The 17,859-nt window shown below is 43.5% G+C and overlaps 2 protein-coding genes and 1 long non-coding RNA gene across 4 annotated transcripts; 2 read left to right on the top strand and 1 right to left on the bottom strand.

Moving 5' to 3' along the window:
• Nucleotides 1-280: 280 nt before the first annotated feature.
• Nucleotides 281-4,733, top strand: LOC110509675 (proteinase-activated receptor 2). 2 transcript variants are annotated; one of them, XM_021590699.2, is made up of 2 exons: nt 281-1,168; nt 3,230-4,733. In XM_021590699.2, the coding sequence occupies exon 2, from the start codon at nt 3,308-3,310 to the stop codon at nt 4,301-4,303; it is 996 nt and encodes a 331-aa protein (XP_021446374.1). In that variant the 5' UTR covers nt 281-1,168; nt 3,230-3,307; the 3' UTR covers nt 4,304-4,733. The 2 variants fall into 2 exon arrangements, with proteins under 2 accessions (XP_021446374.1, XP_021446373.1); XM_021590698.2 differs by having other exon boundaries at nt 642-1,168; nt 3,225-4,733.
• Nucleotides 4,734-5,008: 275 nt separating this feature from the next.
• On the bottom strand, nt 5,009-7,055 carry LOC110509676. The gene is made up of 3 exons (XR_005040354.1): nt 6,773-7,055; nt 6,404-6,491; nt 5,009-6,302 (listed from the first exon to the last, which is right to left on the bottom strand). It is a non-coding gene; the product is annotated as an uncharacterized LOC110509676 (long non-coding RNA).
• An 88-nt stretch (nt 7,056-7,143) lies between these two features.
• On the top strand, nt 7,144-9,931 carry f2rl1.2 (coagulation factor II (thrombin) receptor-like 1, tandem duplicate 2). The gene is made up of 2 exons (XM_021590697.2): nt 7,144-7,448; nt 7,927-9,931. The coding sequence occupies exons 1-2, from the start codon at nt 7,379-7,381 to the stop codon at nt 9,015-9,017; spliced, it is 1,161 nt and encodes a 386-aa protein (XP_021446372.2). The 5' UTR covers nt 7,144-7,378; the 3' UTR covers nt 9,018-9,931.
• Nucleotides 9,932-17,859: the final 7,928 nt, after the last annotated feature.

Below are 17,859 nucleotides of genomic sequence, written 5' to 3'. Positions count from 1 at the left end.
TCTGTCCTCACATACCATCCCTCGTCACCACCAATCCTATCCATTCCATTCCTCCTTTCCACCTGAAGAAAGACAAACAGAGCAGGAGAAAAGCACCTGAGAGTCCTCAAGCAACTAGCCTTCTGCATTAAAGGACACATTTTATTGGCCAAACAGAGATGCTAGTGACTAAGTCAAACAAAAATACCAAACCTTTGGAACTTCCACTGCCCTGCCCTGAGGACACTGAACCTTATGCAACACACACCCCTCTCTCTCTCATTCACCTCATAAACCTTTGTTATGTGTTGCAACTGGGAACATAAAGAAGGAGAAGAAAATGGCAGAGGATAATCTATTTCTTATTATTTAACCTTGAGGAAATATTCTTGATGCACTTTTCTTTTCCACTGGAAGGTTAACCCACTATTTACTAGCCTACCTACTAATCTACTGCCGTGCTGTGCTGAGATGTAATTTTCTTTAGGCCTATGCAGGTGGTATTGAAGTTGCCCCTTCGCACAGCTCTAGGATCAGTTTATGCCAAGGTTCCCCAGCTAGTGGCCAGCTGGACAAATTTGGCCCACAGGTGGTTTTATTTGGCCCCCATGTTTTCTGAGCAAAAAATAAAATATTAATTGGCGGACATATTTGTTTATACAAACACCAGAAAATCAGCTCTAAAGTTGTTTTAATTTGAGAATCTGTTACCAAGTATTTCCACGCACAATTGAGAGACGTGGTCTTATACAAACGTCAGCAAGGTTTGAAATTATGTTTTAGTCAAATCTGTTTGGGTTTGGTTAATTTGCAGTCTACAAATTAGTTGTAATTATTTTCCAGCCCCCGACCATCCGCTCAACTTGAAGCCTTTGTGTAAAAACACAAAACTGACCTTAGATCAGTGTCTGAGGGCGAGATCCTACCAGAGCCAGTCAGCCTGAGGAGACAGGTTTTTTTTCTTCCCACCTGTTATGTGATGTGGTACTTCCTCTTTAGTTCACTTTAACGTCGTGCGGACAGAAGGAATCCACAAACAAACGCGCCGTCGGCATTCAACACTCTTCAGACATCACAGATAGATTGCTGCTGGATCCTTTTGTGGAAGTTAACATGAGTTTTAAGCCACATTGTTTGAAACTGATATTTTTATTGGCCTGTGCCGAGCACTGTCTGTCTCAGGAAACTGGTAAGAGCCCTTTCCCCTCGTCTAGTTATTGGTGTGTGTTTTTGTTCGTTGTGATATTCTTTAATGTGTTTATGGTAAAAGTATTGAGTCGGATCCCCTCTCTGATTCCTAAATGAATACGTTTGTGAAATACTCCTTGTTTTAAGGTTTGTAAGAACAACGACATTGATTGCAGGTGATTGCATTCGTTTTGGAACCGGTGTTGTGCCGAAAACGTAATACTTCCAGATGAACTGTAATGTCAATACCATTCTAAAGCACAATTTCTCCCCTTTCCAACAGAATCAATTATATGACCTAAACGCTGCCCGTTTCTGCACGATTCAAGAAGGCAATGAGCCTCGTCGGGTCTTTTTAAAAATGGCGGGTGGGGAAGCGAAACTAATGCGTGATAGTGAGAAGGAGAGATGTCATGTGGGAAAACTGCTTTTTTTTCACTTGATCTGTCCAACTTATCACATTGCCTTAAATGTAAATAAAACACTATAAAGAGTTTATATAATGTGTCATTACATACCTATTTGAAGGTTTGTGTTGAATTTGAATCAGGTTTTTAGGGTGGTGCTAAAGTGATCTTAGAAGTAAACAGCGGCTTTGAGAATGATGTTCGCATGCAATAATGACGCAAAAAATGACTAGGTATCCCCCGTCACTGTCCATTTCTTGTTTTTAAAGGATGAGAGAAGTCCTACACCTGGTGGAGAGAGATTGTAAGACAGAAATAGTTGCTTTATGCGTGCTGTACGTTACGACATGACACGTCAAGATGTAACAGAGGGTCGGTTTTTTTCAACTTTTCTCCAATACTATAGAGCCATTACCATGTCGATCAACGCTTGAATAGAAACCTAGTTCACACCCCCGATTTTGACGTCAACACAGTCGCTACAGTCCCATTAGTTTTCTTTGTAGCCTCATTTGAATGTTGCGGTTGCGCGCATTTGTATGGAATGGGGTGAGTTTACTTTAAAATGTTGGAAAGCAATAAACATTTCAGAACAACTATGGCTGAATTATCCTTACCCTTTCAAAAATACTAGTCGAATAAGACATGCGAATAAGACACGCTCTGTCTAGCGGCGAAGTCGGCTCCAAACAAAAGTGACTTAGGGCCTAATTAAGGAAGGGCGTAGTAACCTAATTTGTAAGATTCTGTTTCCCTATGCAAAAGTGAACGCTTTCTCTGCCTTCCCAATGACAACTAATTAGAAAATTCTAACATTTTATTGAATGGTGAAGAGATGTTGTATCACAGAACAATGAGATATATTTCACTGGATGTAACTTTCACTGTGACTTCTGATTGGCGTTTCCACTCACTACCAAATATGGTGATGAACGGGGTAGCCAGTAGTGGGAGCAGATGGATTTTTTGCTCTGACAACTGCCTTGGAATCCTACTTTTTAAATTTGAGAAGGGCGCTCCTCCCTCCCTGCTTTCGCCCAATGACATGACTGGCCTTTGTCCAGTGTAAAATAAGTCCCTCATCAATTAGTATGGTCACATGGTGCTTTCAAGACAACTGGGAACTTGGGGGGAAAAAACGTGGTCAAAGATGACGTCAGTGATCTTCAAGTCGGAGCTCTAGAAAGATGCCCAAATTTCCCAGTTTCCCAGTTATTTTGAGCGGGGCGGCATTCCCCTGCTCAGACGTTGCATGCGTCAAACAATGGTTGCGTGCCACGTCATCGACTGACATTATAGCCATCTGTATGTGGTTAGCTGATATGTAAAATACTTATCCAGGCGTTGTAAGATCTGGCAAGGGTGAGCAACACCTGGGCAGAGGAACGTGCCCAAAATGTCATCCCACATACTAATGACAGACTTTTGACAGTCAAGATTTAAGAGGAAATGACCACGTCTTATTAGTTGACTTCATATAATTTGTCTTTATGTTGGCTCTATATAATTTCAAGTAATAGTTGAAGCATGAACCTGACGGAGAATTAAATCACATGTCTATTGTATTGAAATGGCATACTTTTTAACCCCATTGTCAGAATTCCTTAATAGCCCTGTTCCTACTCGCCTTGTTCCTCTTCTCTTTCTCAGAGCAGATCGATGCTGATGTTATAAACCGAGGCTTCACGGGGACCGAGTCACCGGAAGGAGTGTGGGTCTCCCAGACGGCCCACATGGTCCTGGACAGTCGTCTGACCACGGTGTTCCTCCCCATCGTCTACATCGTGGTGTTTGCTGTGGGGCTCCCCACCAACGCCATGGCCATCTGGGTCTTCCTGTTCAGGACCAAGAAGAAGCACCCTGCCGCCATCTACATGGCCAACCTGGCTCTGTCCGACCTGCTCTTTGTCATCTGGACTCCCCTGAAGATCGCCTACCACTTCAACGGTAACGACTGGATCTATGGTGAGGGGTTGTGTAAAGTCCTGGTGGGCTTCTTCTACGGGAACATGTACTGCTCCATCCTCTTCATCACCTGTCTGAGTGTCCAGCGCTACTGGGCCATCGTCAAACCACTCTCCCAGAATAGGAGAAACAACGAGGTAGCCATCGGCGTCTCTGTCGCAGTCTGGGTGGGGGTCTGGCTGATGACCACCCCTCTCTACCTCTATAACCAGACGGTCATAGTGACCAACCTCAACATCATCACATGCCACGACGTCACCCGACCCAGCCAGAATAGCATGGCCGCAGGCTACTTCCTGACCATGGGAATCCTGGGATTTGTAGTTCCCACCGTGGTGTGCGTGGTGGCCTACATTCTGATGCTCAAGTCCCTGAGGAACTCCATGACAGATGCCAGCATCACTAAGAATCGGCGCAAGGCGGTGGTGCTAATCATCACGGTGTTGGTCATGTTCCTGGTCTGTTTCACCCCCAGTAACATCATGCTGCTGGTGCACTACTCCCTCCTGCTGGCCGGAGGCGTGAACAACGGCTACGGCTTCTACATCTCTACCCTGTGTCTGGCCGCCCTCAACAGCTGCGTGGATCCTTTCATTTACTACTTCATCTCAGAGGAGTTCAGGCAGCATGTGAAAAACACACTGAGATGCCGCAGTGAGAGGACGGTGGAGAGAATGAGGGTCTCGTTCAACGCTCTGAAGTACTCCAAAAAGAGTAGCACCTACACTTCCGACTCTGGGAAAACACAGAGCAGCTCCTGTTAAGGGGGGGGGGGGGGGTTGTCATGTGGAGAGGTTTCTTTCACCTGACATCTGTTATCATCAGTATCAATGGAGACGAAGCCATTTTAAATGGAGATGCAAACCTAGACTACTTCATATATTATGTTCTTATTACATTGCCTTCTCTCTCCTCATACATTTTTTTTGGTTTTGTGCAGATTTTGTTGGTTTTATGTAGAGGACAAAATTGCTAAGTGTGAAGTGGCATTGTTTTTATTCTGTGTTTCTGATCCATTCCCCACATTTAAATAGTCTGATGTCCATTAAGTTTGTTCCAGCACAGCAGCTCACTGAAACTGTAAACTTAGTTCTCAGTGCCCAATAGCACTGACCCTTCACTTCTGGTAATGTGCACTGTTCTTTATTAAATGAGCCATACTTGACCTAAATCATGAATCAATGATCTTTGTAGCACCTGTGCATCCTTGTAAATGCACATCTGATTGACTCAGGTGACATGTATAAATTGTTTTATTTATTGTTCTTTAAAAAAAATATATATATATAGTGTATACGTTTTCTTTTTCTGCATGTTGCGATGAAGTATGTCATGTCTTTATTTTTTTATTAAAAAATTAAATTCTATGGCCTTGGTTTTCAGTCAGCCGAGTGGCATTTAGCATTGGTTCCTTCTGTGGTGAGATTGCTTGCATGAACAGATAGAAAGGGGAAGTTCTGATCATTATCTTGAATGCACAGCATAGCTGCGAGAAGTGGGATGGGGGGGGTGCTGCGATTTCAATTTTCTTGGAAGGGAGTAGTTTGGGGGTGGGAACTATGTTGCCTGCGTTGCAGACAGCTCTATTGGTCTGTTTAATAAAGGACTTAAAGGTCCAGTGCATTTTTTTTGTGTGATTTTTATTTTTTATTTTTATGATTTGCTGCAGAACCCTCATACCCCTACATCCTGCGGCTATGATGCACGGTATAGTTTTGTCAGTGACTTTAGCCTACACACTAAGATATGACTTTAGCCTACACACTGAGATATGACTTTAGCCTACACACTGAGATATGTTGCAGAAATGGCACTCTTCAACTTGGTTGACTCAAATCCCATTTAATCAGAATAAAGAAATGGTGGAAGGGGTTTACTTCAATGTGGAAAAATTACACATCTAAAAATAATTGCCTCAAGTGACATAGTCCAGGCATACATGAAATAGTGAATACTTAGTTTATGCAGCAATGCCCAAGAGACCCAATACCAGATTAGCATAGTTCTGATTTATATAGAAATGGGTAAGGGAGACCAGGGATGGTTGTAACCCTTCCCTGTTTCTCAGCGATTGTTTATGGGAGTGTATTCAGAACTTGATACAAACAACCAACATCTGTCCTTTACAAATTGGTATGGTCATATATGTAAATCAAACTGCCAATGCATGGTGTCTTAAATACAAGGAGTGAAATGTTACAACTAAACCAGACCATGGGGTGAATTGTAACAGAATTAAAAAGTGCATATCATGACATGCAACTAATTATTGAATGCTTTTGAGACCATGAGAGCAACGTTGCCAAGTTTACCTTTTGTTTGGCAGAAATAATATGTATTATTTCACTCTCCTAAATGGTTCTCAACCAAACAGCAAGACTAAATTAAACACCTGAACGTGTGTGTTTGCGTGCGTGGCTGTGTGTGACAATGTTGGACATGTTCACTTAATCAAGAGTCACAGTTGTGACAGTGGTATGTATGGCTGTCCCGGGGTACAGGCTTGGTGGGCCCATAATTTGATTTCCCAGCAACACCCAGACCTCCTTGGACTCGTGCACAAAATGCAGAAGTGTTCTTCATTGGAAGAATCTGAATTTTCTGGTTCAATCTGCTTTGTTTTGGCTTTTTTCTTAGGCAGGACAGTTTTTTAAATGTGTTTCAGTGTGGTTTGTCTTGGCTTGCTTCTTTCCAGCAGTTTTCCACCATCAAAAGTCACAGTTTTTCTCCTCTTCCTACCCCTTGTTGCAATTTTCTTGGGCCCTGCTTTTGAGAAGGGGTGTAAGATCAACTGGGTTGAAATCAAAATAGTAATCTTTGCAGAATCTGTACAGTAACATATGCTCTACAATTTTGCAACTGACCTGAATGGCCTCCCCCCCCCCACTCTGCTTTTGACGCTTTGTCCAAAGTGTGGAGAGGTCTGTCTTTCTTTTCCATTATCCAGGAATGCTGAAAGTAAAATAAAACATGTACCAAAAACATTCCGTTTTCTCACAAGTTGTTACAACTAACCCTGACCCTTGCAGCCATTAGATAGCTTAATTTTTTTAGCTAAATGTTAACTTTAGCATTGCTAATTTGAATCAAATATCTCTACACAGACTGGTTATAAACCTGATATAAGTTTGGTTAACAGAACTACAAAGCAGTTTATATGCCATCACGAAAACACATTTAGCTCGAAATCAGATTTCTGTCAATACAAACTGCAGTTTATCACAGAGACTTACTTTTTCACATGAGGCGTCAATACTAAACAGCATGTGAACAGTAGGATTCTACCTCGCTCCCGCTTGGAGTAATTGCAAGTGTTACAACCATCCCCGGTCTCCCCTATACATCCCTATTAGATTTACATTGAATAAACTGCGATTAGTCTGCGATCCTTAGATATGACCAAACAGGTAAGAGCCGTGTAAAGTATCGGTCTACTCAGCTACGTGATTACCTTCCCTGTTTAGACTCGAGATGTTGTAAACGCCAAAGGAAACTACTTGTATGCTTAGTGAAGGACTATAGATATGTAAGCAGTATACAAATATGGTGTTTCATACATTGTAATCTTTCCTATTGGTTTATTGATTCCTAATAAAAGCACTATGCTCGAGGCAGGTGGAAACTCACAGACACTCGAAACCATGTGACGTGCGTGCAGAGAGGGGGCGCACGGTGTTTGATTCCGTCAGTCTCTGGTGGTTATTAGGGTGTGTCCTGTTTAGGGCAGAGAGAGAGAGCGAAAGAAAGGTATATTGGACATCGGAGTGAAGTTAACAACCAGTTCGATCGCGGTAGGACTAGATACACAGACCATTCATTCTGTACAAAGTTCACGGAGAATGGCCTCCTCTCGAATACTTTCCTGCTTATTGTTGCTCGGTTGCGCGTGTGCAACAAATCCGTCTCAAGGTAAGATTTACCTTTTGTAAAGTATCTATCTCATGCCTTTTTCAGTAGACCTGTAAAGACCTTGTGTTGAGCTTAGCGTACTCGTCGGTTCCAACCTGTGGTTAACCTCCTTTTTCAGAGTATCATCAGTTCTTTATTCAAATGTTTTCTCGTGTGCCAGGAATCTGTATTGTTTGTTTTTACCCATTTAGTATGGTTCGCCTAGAGATGGAACGACCCTATATATTTGAGATCTTAAGAAGACTGCGAAAATCGACTTATTACCTTATCCTGTTTGACCTTTTTTAAGTATTTTTTTTGTTTGTTGACAATATAGAATCTCTGTCATTCAAATCATTGCGTAACTTAATGATTTGTGTATGTTGTTTAGCCATGTTGTTTTTTCTTACAGTAATGTATGGTATGTTGGGGCTCACCAAAACCGTTCAACATTATAGGTCTTTGTCAGTGATGTTTCTCTCCTGTGCTTCATCAAAAGGTAAAGGACGAGGGTTCATCGGGGTGGTTGACCCTCAGGATGCCGACCTTGTTACAGTGTCCAAGGCGACCGCAGACACGCTACGGAGCAGTCTGACCACGGTGTTTCTCCCCATCGTCTACATCGTGGTGTTTGCTGTGGGGCTCCCCACCAACGCCATGGCCATCTGGGTCTTCCTGTTCAGGACCAAGAAGAAGCACCCTTCCGCCATCTACATGGCCAACCTGGCTCTGTCCGACCTGCTCTTTGTCATCTGGACTCCCCTGAAGATCGCCTACCACCTCAACGGCAACGACTGGATCTATGGAGAGGGGTTGTGTAAAGTCCTGGTGGGCTTCTTCTACGGGAACATGTACTGCTCCATCCTCTTCATCACCTGTCTGAGTGTGCAACGCTACTGGGGTGTGGCCCATCCTCTATCTCAGCAGAGGAAGAACAACAAAGTGGCGGTCGCTGTCTCCGTCTCTATCTGGGCCTTCATCTGGCTCACCACCACCCCTCTGTACCTGTACAACCACACGGCCAAGCTCAAGGACCCGAACATCACCACCTGCCATGACGTCAACATCATCCATGATCTGGAGGACCCCTTCCCTGACGTAGCGCTCCCCTACTTCTACTTCGTCCTCATGGCCGGCATCGTGTTCCTGGTCCCCTCGCTGGTCATCATCCTGGCCTACATCCTCCTCCTGAGTGCTCTCGGGAACGCCATGACGGACGGGAGCGCCGGGAAGAACCGCCGGAAAGCCGTGGTGCTGATCGTGACCGTGCTGGTCACCTTCCTGGTGTGTTTCATCCCCAGTAACATCATGCTGGTCGTCCACTACTCCCTCCTCAAAGACGGGGTGGTCAACAACGGCTACGGCTTCTACATCACCACTCTGTGTCTGGCCAGCCTCAACAGCTGTCTGGATCCCTTTATCTACTACTTTGTGTCGGAGGACTTCAGGGACCATGTGAAGAACACTCTGCTTTGTAGGAGCAGCAGGACGGTGGAGAGGATGAGGGTCTCCTTCAGCTCCATGAAGTACTCCAGGAAGAGCAAGGCCTACGTGTCTGAGTCTGGGAACACACAGAGCAGTACCTGCTAGTAATGGATGACTTGGGACAGACACTGGCAGAGGGTCGTTGAAAAGACGATTCCTCTCTTGTATGAATGTGGACTGTGATGCACTGGAACTGACTGTACGCGCCTTGTAAAAATGTAGAGACCTAAAAAGGGTCTCTCCTGTAACTGTTGTGAAATAGAGTAATTTACAAGAAAGGGATCATGATGGTGTGTTATTGTGTGGGACAGACGCACAACCTGACTTCTCACAGGACCAGGACATGGAGTCCAGAAGAGGAGAAAATGGGTCTCGTCACAGTAAGCGAACCACCGAAAAGAGGAACTATATTACTTATCCGTCTAACAGTGTGTCTGGAGGAGTTTTAGTAAGTTTTAAGTTAGGACTTTGGCCAACGCTGAGTCACCTTACAGACTACTAGTGAAAATGGCTGAATATATGCATATATAGCCTGGACTTGTTACTCCTTTTGTGATTTTCATATGAATGACGTTAGAGGGCAAATGTGAAATATGTAAATATCTAGTTAGATATTGTCTTAATGTGACGATCAAGAGGTCAAACAACGATGCATATCGGACATGTTATTGCCTAGCACATGGGGAAACAACATGTCTAATGAAATCCCCAGTTAGAGACTTTTACATTGTGCTAAAGTTAAATGTCAAATGTCATGCAGTTAGGTGTAAAGTATTGAGTACTATGGTGGTAAGGTACCCATATTTTAGAGGGGCAGTGGTGGGGCCAAACTGGCTTTAAGTCTATAATCTACATGTCTTCTGTGTTCTATGCCTTTTATACTGTGTATTTGCCTCAATGAGATCATATAGGCTGTAGGCCAGACATATTAACACGGTGCATTTTTACTTTTGTGCCATTGTTTTAAGCCATTCAAAGTTGTTTTAAGTTTCTTAAATAAACGTATGACCTACATTAAACTTATGGTGTTAGCTGGTTTCTATAGTTCTTGTTCTTTTAATGTGTAACTTTGCCTCTGTTGCGTAATCCTTACCACATTCCATTGCCCTGGTGCTCATGAAAGTAGGTAGACTGACTCACTCCTCTCACATGGTGGAAAATGACTTTACAACGAGTCATTGTCTGTGATTCTGGTCTTCTTCATTCACAGGTTGGAATTTGTGAAATGTGTCCTGGTGACTTTGTCTGACTATTTGAGGACAGATGTTTCTGCGGACCAGTTAACAGCCCCCCCCCCCTCCCCCCATGAAGGTCAATGTATCAGCACAACTGTGAAACTACAGGGATTTTTCAGGTTCTCATCTATTACAAAGACTTTCTGTCTCAGTCATTCAGAGGTTGTCTAGGCTGGGGAGGGTTTCAGAGCGAGATGGGACATGCTTCCATGGTGTCAGCGATTTTATTTATTTATTTTTTCCCACAGATAACTGGTCTCGAGGAGCCTCTTGAGAGCAGGCAGGAACAACCTCTGATTACTGGTTCCTCACTTCCCCTTAATAGGTAGATATATTTTCTGAGTGTTGGAGAGAGAGAGGAGCATTTTGATGGAGGATGTTTCAATATAGAGTAAGCTGTGCAACGTTGCGCTGTGGAAACCGGTCTTGCACTGTAGAGTTTGCATAAAACTAAATGTAGTTGACTGGAAAGTATAAGGAGCCAGGGAGATTACCATGTTCAGCCCACCCAGTTCACTCCCTAGCTCTGTGTTTATACAGACACCCTAATCTGTCCTGGTATAACTAGACACTACAATATACACTCTTCATAGCTTAAATTCTTTAGGGATCTGTGTGTCAGAATGCTGCGTGATATTGCGGACTACGAGGAGCAGAAGGTACAGAATTGGCACTTCCCCCACGAGCATGCTGGAATGGTGAACACCAGCCCAGCCGTAATCCTAAAGGGCCGCTAGTGTGGCGATCAACCAACTCCCTCACATCTGACTCCAGTGACCAATCCGGAGCCGGAGCGTCTTGTCATGTCCACCCTCCCACCCTGCATCCCGAAGGAAATGCAGGAGAGGACTACGTAGGAAGACGGCAACACCCGAAGTCCCCGCAACATACGCGGAGCAAGAATCGGTAATTAACTTGTCCACTGCCACATGTGCATCTGCCCTAGGTAAGGGACTATCATTTGTCTGAACATCACAGGCCAATGACTTTGATACAGTTGTAGACGTTTAAAAGTTTTCCCACCGTTTTTGAGATTGACCTAGTTTTTTTGTAATGGGGTTTCTCCCTATGCACCTGCCAATGTTAATCCATTGCACTATAAAAGTAACCAGACAGGATATAGTGCTAATGTTTTTCCCATTGATAAGCTGAATGACAAAATGTGACTCTCGCCCTGAGGACATGGCAAGGGAAAAGACCCACCTTAAGAGGAAAAGCAGATTTTTACCAAAAAGAACAAGGTATTCTACAATATGTCCAAAGCAGAGAATGAATCTCTTGTGGAACTCATAAATGACCAGTATCATTATCAAACCTGCCGACGAAGGAGGTGCGGTGGGGATACAAAATGCAGCAGACCATGAAAAGGTCATTCTGAGACAACTCAGTGATGATGAATTTGACTAAAGACTCTCTAAGGACCCTACGAATCAATTCAAGTCTCTGATCCATGGTCAATTGTCTGCATTTTTTGGGGAATGAAGTGGAAACGACAAAGACAGAATATGAAAGTTGACTGCCCAACCACACCTGTCATATACGCTCTCTCCAAAATTCACAACAGCATGACACCACCTATACCAGGCAGGCCCATTGTGAGTAGTAACGGATCTCTGACAGACAATATCTCTACCTTTTGTAGACCATCTTGTGAAACCCTGGGGCCATCTCCCTCCCCACGTATACTAGAGACTTGATTTGATTCATCTTTTGAAATCTGTGGACCGTATAGCTGAAAATTATATTCTGTGTACTTTTGATGTTACCGGTCTATATACTAACATCGCCCATCAGGGCGGCCTAGAGGCCCTCATGTTCTACCTCATTGAACGTCCCCTAATGCTCATCCCAGCACCAACTGTATTGTGGACTTGGGTGAACTGGTACTAACCTCCAACTAGTTTCTCTTCAGAGGAGACTTCTTCCTCCAGACAAAAGGGACAGCGATGGGGAGCACTATGGCTCCTAATTATGCTAACCTATATCTAGGAATTTTTGAAAAACAAGCCGTGCTGAATCTAGACCTTAACCCTTTTCTCTCCAATATTCTCCTAATTCTGAGATATTTGGATGCCATTTTCGTGTTCTATACAGGGACCCAGGGAGAACTTTTGGAATTCCATGCCTATCTAAACACTAGGAATGAACACCTTTGTTTCACCATTAACTATGACCTATCACAAAACAGTTGTCTTGATGTGATGGTTATGGAGGATAAAACCTCCCTCTCTTACAGATCTCTATCGGAAACCTACGGACAGGAATACCCTCCTTAGAGGTGACAGCTTTCATCCACGTCCACTTATTAAAAGTTTCTAAGTCAATTCAGTTGCATCAGAAGAATATGCAGCTCTGATGCTTCTTACCAAGTGCAACAGCTTCAACGTGTAAATCAGCTAGGAAGATGTCGGCATCGAGTAATTGTCTCTGGTCTCACAACTCAATCGCTGGTTGAAAACTGTTTTCTGCCCCTCCCAAAAGATAGAATTTGTAGATAATTGGCCCTCCTTCTGGGACTCACCCACAAACAGGACCAAGCCTGGTCTGCTGAGGAGTGACGGACTCCATCCTAGCTGGAGGGGTGCTCTCATCTTATCTACCAACATAGACAGGGCTCTAACTCCTCTAGCTCCACAATGAAATAGGGTGCAGGCCAGACAGCAGGCTGCCAGTTTAGTGGAGTCTGCCACTAGCACAGCCAGTGTAGTCAGCTCAGCTATCACCATTGGGACCGTGTCTGTGCCTCGACCTAGGTTGGGCAAAACTAAACATGGCGGTGTTCGCCTTAGCAATCTCACTAGGATAAAGACCTCCTCCGTTCCTGTCATTATTGAAAGAGATCGTGATACCTCACATCTCAAAATAGGGCTACTTAATGTTAGATCCCTTACTTCAAATGCAATTATAGTCAATGAACTAATCACTGATCATAATCTTGATGTGATTGGCCTGACTGAAACATGGCTTAAGCCTGATGAATTTACTGTGTTAAATGAGGCCTCACCTCCTGGTTACACTAGTGACCATATCCCCCATGCATCCCGCAAAGGCGGAGGTGCTGCTAACATTTACGATAGCATATTTCAATTTAAAATAAAAAAATAACGTTTTTGTCTTTTGAGCTTCTAGTCATGAAATCTATGCAGCCTACTCAATCACTTTTTAAAGCTACTGTTTACAGGCCTCCTGGGCCATATACAGTGTTCCTCATTGAGTTCCCTGAATTCCTATTGGACCTTGTAGTCATGGCAGATAATATTCAAATTTTTGGTGACTTTAATATTCACATGGAAAAGTCCACAGACCCACTCCAAAAGGCTTTCGGAGCCATCATCGACTCAGTGGGTTTTGTTCAACATGTCTCTGGACCTACTCACTGTCACAGTCATACTCTGGACCTAGTTTTGTCCCATGGAATAAATGTTGTGGATCTTAATGTTTTTCCTCATAATCCTGGACTATCGGACCACCATTTTATTATGTTTGCAATTGCAACAAATAATCTGCTCAGACCCCAACCAAGGAGCATCAAAAGTCGTGCTATAAATTCACAGACAACACAAAGATTCCTTGATGCCCTTCCAGACTCCCTCTGCCTACCCAAGGACGTCAGAGGACAAAAATCAGTTAACCACCTAACTGAGGAACTCAATTTAACCTTGCGCAATACCCTAGATGCAGTTGCACCCCTAAAACAAAAAACATTTCTCATAAGAAACTAGCTCCCTGGTATACAGAAAATACCCGAGCTCTGAAAATTCCAGAAAATTGGAACGGAAATGGCGCCACACCAAACTGGAAGTCTTCCGACTAGCTTGGAAAGACAGTACTGTGCAGTACCGAAGAGCCCTTACTGCTGCTCGATCATCCTATTTTTCCAACTTAATTGAGGAAAATAAGAACAATCCAACATTTATTTTTGATACTGTCGCAAAGCTAACTAAAAAGCAGTATTCCCCAAGTGAGGATGGCTTTCACTTCAGCAGTAATAAATTCATGATCTTCGTTGAGGAAAAGATCATGATTATAAGAAAGCAAATTACGGACTCCTCTTTAAATCTGCGTATTCCTTCAACGCTCAGTTGTCCTGAGTCTGCACAACTCTGCCAGGACCTAGGATCAAGAGAGACACAAGTGTTTTAGTACTATATCTCTTGACACAATGATGAAAATAATCACTGCCTCTCAACCTTCAAGCTGCATACTGGACCCTATTCCAACTAAACTACTGAAAGAGCTGCTTCCTGTGCTTGGCCCTCCTATGTTGAACATAATAAACGGTTCTCTATCCTCCGGATGTGTACCAAACTCACTAAAAATGGCAGTAATAAAGCCTCTCTTGAAAAAGCCAAACCTTGACCCAGAAAACATAAACTATCAGCCTATATCGAATCTTCCATACCTCTCAAAAATTTTAGATAAGGCTGTTGGGCAGCAACTCACTGCCTTCCTGAAGACAAACAATGTATACGAAATGCTTCAGTCTGGTTTTAGACCCCATCATAGCACTGAGACTGCACTTGTGAAGGTGGTAAATGACCTTTTAATGGCATCAGACCGAGGCTCTGCATCTGTTCTCGTGCTCCTAGACCTTAGTGCTGCTTTTGATACCATCGATCACCACATTCTTTTGGAGAGAAATTGGTCTACACGGACAAGTTCTGGCCTGGTTTAGATCTTATCTGTCGGAAAGATATCAGTTTGTCTCTGTGAATGGCTTGTCCTCTGACAAATCAACTGTAAATGTTGGTGGTTCCATTTTAGGACCACTATTGTTTTCACTATATATTTTACCACTTGGGGATGTCATTTGAAAATGTAATGTTCACTTTCACTGCTATGCGGATGACACATTTACAGTACATAGAATTTCTAAGCAAACAGCTGGAGGCAGGGCTTTCTCCTATAGAGCTCCATTTTTATGGAATGGTCTGCCTACCCATGTGAGAGACGCAAACTCGGTCTCAACCTTTAAGTCTTTACTGAAGACTCATCTCTTCAGTGGGTCATATGATTGAGTGTAGTCTGGCCCAGGAGTGTGAAGGTGAACGGAAAGGCTCTGGAGCAACTAACCTCCCTTGCTGTCTCTGCCTGGCCGGTGGTTCCCCTCTTTCCACTGGGATTCTCTGCCTCTAACCCTATTACAGGGGCTGAGTCACTGGCTTACTGGTGCTCTTTCATGTCGTCCCTAGGAGGGGTGCGTCACTTGAGTGGGTTGAGTCACTGATGTGATCTTCCTGTCTGGGTTGACGCCCCCCCCCCCCCCTTGGGTTGTGCCGTGGCGGAGATCTTTGTGGGCTATACTCAGCCTTGTCTCAGGATGGTAAGTTGATGGTTGAAGATATCCCTCTAGTGGTGTGGGGGCTGTGCGTTGGCAAAGTGGGTGGGGTTATATCCTTCCTGTTTGGCCCTGTCCGGGGGTATCATCGGATGGGGCCACAATGTCTCCTGACCCCTCCTGTCTCAGCCTCAAGTATTTATGCTGCAGTAGTTTGTGTCGGGGGGCTAGGATCAGTTTGCTAAATCTAGAGTACTTCTCCTGTCTTATCCGGTGTCCTGTGTGAATTTAAGTATGCTCTCTCTAATTCTCTCTTTCTCTCTTTCTTTCTCTCTCTCTCGGAGGACCTGAGCCCTAGGACCATGCCTCAGGACTACCTGGCATGATGACTCCTTGCTGTCCTGTTTGGGGTCTTAGGCTGAGTTTCTGTACAGCACTTTAAGATATCAGCTGATGTACGAAGGGCTAGAAAAGAAATATGATTTGATTTGATCTTACCAGAAACAGACCACAGACCTCACACAAAGGTTTAAGGAAAGGGGGTACAAAGACAATTGGGTAAAACATGCCAATCATCGTTTTGAAGGACTAACACAGTTGGAAGGCCTTCAACCAAAAGTTAAAGAAAAAGCAGAACATGTCCCCAGTTGGGGAAGGCATTTAAGGAAGCACTGGTACAATATTGATAATGACCTACAATTGAAACTCGTCTTTTTTTTTGTATTTTCACCCAACCAAACACAACCCAACCAAGCCGCACTGCTTCTTGACACAATGCCCATCCAACCCGGAAGCCACCTGCACCAATGTGTCGGAGGAAACTCCGTACATCTGGCGACCGTGTCAGCGTGCACTGCGCCCAGCACACCACAGGAGTCGCTAATGTGCGATGAGACAAGGATAACCCTGCCGGGCCAAACTCTCCCCTAACCTGGACGACACTGGGCCAATTGTGCGCAGCCTGTACTTGAACCCAGAATCTCTAGTGGCACAGCTAGAGATTGCTCCACTCGGGAGGCAATGAAACCCATCTTTAAATATCCCCCACGTATGGTCTTGAAAAGACCCCCAAACATGAGAGACATTGTGGTTACATCTGATTATTCACTAGAGAAAAGGGAAATTTTCTTAGACAAAGTTAGGGAGGTTAATTACAAATGGGGCTCAATGCAGCTTCACATACAAATGTAACTAATTTACCGGATAAAGATTTAAGATCTGATTACCTGCATTTCCACCAATATTATTTACATGTTAATGTCCTTGTCTGTCTCACATAGGGAAAACCCGTAGAAGCCTTAAGACACGGATCAGTGAGCACCGCAGCAACATACGGACAGGTGAGTCAAAACCCTGTTGCTGTTCCATTTGTACAAGCTGGACATCCTATTAGCTCTCTGAGATACATTGGAATAGAAATGGTCAAGATGTCCCACAGGGGAGGGGACATTGAGAGGAAACTTCTTCAAATGGAATCTTTCTGGTTCCACAGGCTCAACACACTGTCTCCTCTTGGCCTTAATGAGGAGTTTGACTTGAAACCGTTTTTTATAGTTTAAAAATGTCAAAATAGTTTTGTTTTTTAAATACTCATTTGAATATTGTACGTGTGTATATGTTACTGTAAATATTGATCACATTCCTTGTGTATGATCATATATTTAGACACGTTGAATGTTAATATTGTGAACCTATGTTATACATTTTTTTACTTCCTGTTTCAGGAAGTGATGTCACCGAGTAATGCCTATGTATATTAGGACCTTCCACCCCCACCTGGGATATGGATGCCTGATGAAGACCTAAGGGTCGAAATGTTGTTATAAATAAATATCACCTGGGAGTATGAGCAGCATTTTCCTTCCTGTTTTTCTTAGAATGCTGCCCTCCCTTAACTATCCACTGTCTTGCATAATACTATTCTGCATCTTACATTTATGACCATATATGAAAAGTGCTATTTCCTGCTGATATTTCAATTATAAAGTTAAAATGTTACAATGGAGAGTGATAGAAGATAAGGAGGATTGTTTGGTGACAAGACTGGATCCTGTCTTTTATCTGTAGATAATGACTAGACAAGGTGAACCCATTCATGTCCTGTAGTCCAATACAATGACCTAAGTGTTACCATTGTGCTATAGAGCCCCACAGTGGAGGTGTCATAATACCCATAAAACCTAGCGGTCAAACAGGGAAGTGGTTCCAATTTTTTGTTTTACCCCATTAATTTTTTAGAACCACTTGAAATATGGGCTGTGTTTCCTGTAGGCTCAACCTGGCATGACGTTTTGATAACCATGGAGATATCTCTCTGACAAAGTGACTTTATATTTTTGTTCAGTGCATGTTCAATATACCAGGAACAGTGTTATTTGGGTTGTTAATCGGATTCGTTCCGCCATTTCTTGATTTTTATTTTTTTTAAAGTATT

This window comes from Oncorhynchus mykiss, chromosome Y (genome assembly GCF_013265735.2).
Source record: "Oncorhynchus mykiss isolate Arlee chromosome Y, USDA_OmykA_1.1, whole genome shotgun sequence".
Lineage (NCBI taxonomy): Eukaryota > Metazoa > Chordata > Actinopteri > Salmoniformes > Salmonidae > Oncorhynchus > Oncorhynchus mykiss.
The sequence above is the reverse complement of the archived record's forward strand: the minus strand, read 5'-3'. Positions and strand labels throughout refer to the sequence as shown.